This window comes from Amphiura filiformis, chromosome 5, assembly GCF_039555335.1.
Source record: "Amphiura filiformis chromosome 5, Afil_fr2py, whole genome shotgun sequence".
Lineage (NCBI taxonomy): Eukaryota > Metazoa > Echinodermata > Ophiuroidea > Amphilepidida > Amphiuridae > Amphiura > Amphiura filiformis.
Window position 1 is genome coordinate 67135870 of NC_092632.1, and position 6000 is coordinate 67141869.

The 6000-nt window shown below is 38.1% G+C and overlaps 1 protein-coding gene across 1 annotated transcript in view; it reads right to left on the bottom strand.

Annotated features, from left to right (window-relative positions):
* LOC140153596 (ATP-dependent RNA helicase TDRD9-like) overlaps positions 1–2996 on the bottom strand; it is a 62665-nt gene extending 59669 nt beyond the window's left edge. Inside the window, exon 1 of the mRNA XM_072176379.1 lies at positions 2704–2996. Coding sequence (XP_072032480.1) covers positions 2704–2894 — 191 coding nt within the window. The 5' untranslated portion in view covers positions 2895–2996. The remainder of the gene's footprint in view (positions 1–2703) is intronic.
* Between the last annotated feature and the right edge of the window lie 3004 nt (positions 2997–6000).

Here is a 6000-nt window from a genome sequence, read left to right on the forward strand (position 1 = left end):
CTTCAAAAATTTGGCTCTAAATGTTGACTGTATTAACCAAGTCTCATGCCCATATGACAGTTTTTACTCATTTGACCTCGGATGACCTCTGGTGACCCGAAAATGACCTCTCAAAATTTTGGCTCTAAATGTTGACTCTACACTTGATGCCCATGCATATGATAATTTTTACCAATTTGACCTCAGGTGACCAAAATTGTTTGGCCAAATAATAATTGCCCTTGTTAAACAAACTGGGACATCCCCATACCCCACCCCCATTTAACATGTGCTTAATATCTGTATCGTCCAAGCATCCTCATCTTCAATGCAACGTTCACTATTTATCACATTGGAATTATATTGCATGTTGAAAAATGTAGGCCAAGGGTTGATTTTCTTGACGGCATAACATGCGGCATGAGAAAATAAATCTTGGAATATGATCCTGAAATCTGTCAGGTTAGTTATTTTAATTTTTGTTTTACAAAATGACAAAATGAACAACTTCCTCAACGTTTATAAATTGATTTATTTGGACAATTAACAGTCTTTTATTCATACTTGATAGTGGTTTATCGTTGAGTGTCTAGGACAAAAAAATAATACACAATTTTTCGCCTAGGCCTACATCATTTTTAGCATTTAGTTAACTTTTTATTACTTGTCTTTTTAATACTGAGCTTTAGGAGGATTAGTTCGACAACAACACCGATTTAATGAGCGTTATACCGTTTTGGTGGGTTTATATGCTACTATTTGTGTGGATGGTTTTTTGGCGCTTTAATTTTTTACACAAAATAGTTCAGTGGTTTCACTAGTTGTAGGCATACCGGTACTTAATATTAAGAGTCGTGCTGCACGCTGTTTTCATAAATAATACTTGTGCATAGGCCTATATCGCGATAAATATTTTATTAATCAGTTAAGGGGTGGTGCAATAATTATGTGTACCCGGGGTGAATTCTCAAAATGGTCTGCCAAAATCGCTTGTTCCCTTTGGCCTTGCCAAAAACCTTTGCCCCCCTTTCGACGTGCCAAAAAACTTTGCCCCCCCTTTGACGTGCCAAAAATCTTTGCCCCCCCCTTACACATGCAAGATTTTGGGGAACCCAAATTTAAAACCTTAAATTGTCTTAACATATAATGCGAGCGCAGCGAGCAGGAAATTTTGCATGATTTGAACGTGTTCGTAACGTTTTCCTACGCCTTTTTAGGGCGTAACATAGAAACGGTGCCCAAAATATCTTGCCAAAATTGCTTGCCCCCCTTCGACCTGCCAAAAATCGCTTGACCCCCCTTCGACCTGCCAAAAATGCTTGCCCCCCTTTTGGCCTGCCAAAAATCTTTGCCCCCCTATAATTCACCCCGGGGTACACATAATTATTGCACCACCCCTAATGGAACTAAAGTCGGCCGGGGGAAAAGAAGTTCATCACGGTCAGAATTTCGACACGATTCTTGAAAATATTTAATTTTTCCAAAAGTGGCATAATTTTTTTTGCGGCACCAAAAAAGAGGGACGGGCGGTAACCGAAAACCGAATTTAATTTTTGTTAGGCCAAAAAAAAAAAAAACAACACCCAAAACCAAAAATATCACAGTCAAAAATACTTAACCCACATAGAAAAAATAAACAAACTATATATAAAGAATATAAATATAATAATTACAAAAGGGAATATATCTTAATATTAAAATCCTAAAGCAATTTTAAATTAGATTAAAAGGATAAACTTGAGTGGCTATACGTGACTTGACTGTGCATGCCTGAGTGTGAATGAAACAAAGCATATATACGATATCGCCCAGGGGTGTCCTTGGGAAATTCCATTCTTCTGCGCATGCGTGATAGCACTATTAATGCAAAAATTTTACCGATGAATTTGAACAATTTAGTGCCTGTGATTATCGTTAAAATACTACGGATTTAGACATAAGGGGTGGTGCAATAATTATGTGTACCCGGGGTGAATTCTCAAAATGGTCTGCCAAAATCGCTTGTTCTTTGGCCGTGCCAAAAATCTTTGCCCCCTCTTCGACGTGCCAAAAACCTTTGCCCCCCCCCTTTGACGTGCAAAAATCTTTGCCCCCCTTACACATGCAAGATTTTGGGGAACCCAAATTTAAAACCTTAAATTGTCTTAACACATAATGCGAGCGCAGCGAGCAGGAAATTTTGCATATTTGAACGTGTTCGTAGCTTTTTCCTACACCTTTTTAGGGCATAATATAGAAACGGTGCCCAAAATATACCGGTATGTGCCAAACTTCCTTGCCCCCCCTTTCAACCTGAAAAAAATCGATTGATTCCCCCCCCCCTTCGACCTGCCAAAAAATGCTTGCCCCCCCTTTTGGCCTGCCAAAAATCTTTGCCCCCCTATAATTCACCCCGGGGTACACATAATTATTGCACCACCCCTAATGAGATTTTAAAACGTAGCTCTAAATATTCATATGATGGAGGAGACTACATGAGACCGTGGAATAAGCCATAGCAAGTAAGTAAAAGAAAATGGGGACATTTGTTTGCAGTCAATTATCCCTTCCAATCGGAACGTAGTCCTTCTCTGACGATAATAAACGTAGATTGCCTGGCGATCGGAGTGTTATCGTCAGAGCACCTCGGACTATGACTAGACTAGTAGTAAACATGGTTTAGTTTAATACAAATTCATGTTTTACTTTCATTAGGTCTCAAAAGTTAAGTTCATGTGAACTCACCCAATTTTTGGTGGCAACACGAACGTTGACTGTTGTTTACGTCTCGCCTCTTCATCCCCACGGCCAGCGTATGGAAGTCCGCGAGACGAGGTGCGCGGTACGGTCTTTACAGGCTCACATTTCGGCTTTCCTCCTATCCGAAACCAGCTGTCAATCTGCTCAAACGTTAACTCACTTGTTAGCCTGTCCATTATCAATGATTTCTACTCGCTTCTTTGATCAAATCTGCATATTTTTGGATATTTTTACCACAGCACAATCGGCGTGCACATCAATGTTTTTCTCCAGGTTTTTGCCCGTTAACCTTTGACCTTGCTTTGACCCCAACCATTTAACTTTGTAGTCTCGTTTCCAGTCGTTTTCTAAGCAGTACATCCCAATCTGGATTTATTACTTTTAAAGGTGGCTGTGTACTCTCAGACATGCATGTAGTAAAAGTGCAATAACTTTGTAATTATTCGCGCAAAACATATAAAAGTATACATTTTTATGAAGGCAAGACATCAATAAATCTTAATATCAATACAGATTTGGGGTAAAACAACAATTTTGAAGAAAATCACAAAAAGTGAGTTTTTGGCAATATTTGTTAGGTACATCATAACAAAAAACACTCTTTCCAAAATATTTTATTTTGTTTTTAGCTCAATCTTGAGGCTCAATTCCAAAAACGGTTTTTTTATTTCTTTGATATTGGCCTTATTTTTTGAGATATTGACCATATAAGGCATCAAAATGAACTTTTTAAAATTCAAAAACGCCTATTTGCACAAAATGATGCCCAAAATCGGAAATAGACCAAAATATAAAAAATGAGAAAACCGTTTCTTGAGTCGATCATGCTTTTTACGATGATCATATTTGCTTACCTATAGATGCTGTATTTATTGAGTTATCGTGTACCTAAATCGTCATTTTACCGAGAAAATAAACATTGAAATAATGGCCGTTGAAGTTTAAAGTGGTCACATTTTGCACTTTCATCGAATCTCACAGGAGAATGCGACAGTTTTCGTTTTTGTAACTTATATTACGTGAACATCGGGTAAATCCACAGCCCCTTGAGAAGTTTGAGCGAAATCCATTCATAACTTGATATTTAAATCGGGCGAAAGAACTTGAACAACCCCACATTTTAGCAGCTAAAACGGAGCCATTTGACCACTAGGTTTTTGTGAAATCAGTGCTTCCGTGGTGTTTCCATAAGATGCGCCACGATGCAGATAAGCGTCAGCGTATTTGTGCGTTAACAAATTGCGCGATACGCAACGCGATGAGTTGTTGTGCCAAGCGTGTACCTTGCTGGTACAACAATGAGTTATTTTCCTTTTCACGTGCAAACCCGAGTGGAATAGTGAAATAAAATCCTTATAATATTACAGTTTGAGTTTACAAATCTGGATTTTCATTCCTTGTATTTATAAAAAACATAACAAGGTACAAACATATCATGAAAACTCAATTTTGAGAAAGAAACAATGGCTAGAGTACACAGCCGCATTAAATTCACAAAGTGACTTTCTGTGAAAGTGGTTGCAAGACTAAAGTGCAATGCAAATAAATTCATAATGAGGTGTGTAGAAAAAATGAATGAAGACATATTTAATAATAACACTGGTTTTGATACCATGAACATTTTTGTCAGTGTTATAAAGAATACTTTAAAAGCTCACAGAGAACTCTCAGACAATATCCTCACCAAAAGATCTCTTCAGTGAAAATTTTATAGGCCTACTGTTTTTAAATTTCCCACAGAGACATATAATTTTTGCCTTCAAATTTCTAACTAGACCTGTCACAAGATGCTATAGTGGGAATTCCAATTGAATGAACGCAGCTTTCAATAGCATGACGAATATTTGCGTACACTCTGCGATATACGCCAGCGTGTGCAACTGTGCGTGAGTAACGAGGAGGTGAATCTAACCATGCCAACGCACTTGTGATTGGTTAGCATTGTATCCAAGGTCGTGCGTCGCGTTGTAGTTTGAAATACGCGATATATGATCGCGGTTGGATCGAGTACAGCTATTGAAAGCTGTGTTCATTCACTTGGAATTCCCACTATAGTAGAGCCCATACTAATATCACCCTTTACACTGTGAACGAACCCCAGAATACAGACCCCGCACACCGTCGACGTCCTATACGATAAATATAAATTTAATACTCCGTTGGTGAGCGACGGGCGAGTGGTAGTGAGCGACAGGCGAGTGGTATTTCACTGAACGCAAGAAAAGGAGTTCTATCTGATTGGCTAGCAATCGATCGCTTAGGTCGCTCAGTAGTCAACTACAAACTCATGCATTCAATTCGATTGAAATCGATTATTCTATTATTGACGAAGATAAAGAGCGTGATAGTGTGTCAATAATGTACATTGTATTGCACCTGGCTTTACCAGCATTCCTTTATAAAATAATTTTCTCAAAGAGTTGAATATTATCAAAATTTTTACCCAGGATTTCAAATTTTTACCCGCAAATTGCAGTTAAACATATCCACAGCAAAATACCGGTCCTCACTAATTAGTACATTTAATTTCCAGTTAGTACATTTAAACGAAACCTGTGATTTACGTGACAACAAATAAAATTTTCTTACAATAGAAATATCATATGGGATACTGATATGGTAGGCCGCAACCGCCACAACGTGGAGCTGCTACGCGTAGCTGACTTTTTGTTCCGTGGAGCCAAATTGACCAATCATGTTAGAGTTTTTCATTACTCGGAGGTAAAACTGACCAATCAAGTACGACTTACTCATTACGTGAAGCGAATTTAGTCATTAAGAATTTGCCAGACGAGCTTCACGTAGTTGCAAGATATCCTCGGTCACGATAGTTATGATTCAAAAAGTAATTTATGAAAAGTACGAACCGACTTATTATTAAGATGGACATGCACTCACAAGAAACTCATACAGTATTGTACACAACTATATAGCTAGGCAGAGTGGTGGTAAACCATGCACACAATTCAGGCTGATTTGTACATCTTATGCCAAGTGGCCTGCGAATTCGACCTTCAGCAAACCAGTTCGGATTTACTTTATATACTAGTAGTAGGCCATACATACTGTAGTTACGATACTGCCCGTTTTCCTATACACAATACTCAGTGCGCTCACCATTGACGCGTGACCTAGTGTATGTTAGAAGTATTATGCCATTGCCTATATGACGTCACTGTGTAAAAAATAACCAGTCAATATTTAAAGTATTCTCTGAAATTCTAGAAAATATAGTTTTGTAACATTTCCTAAATTTTTAGCTAATTTAGGTGTTTGGAAATA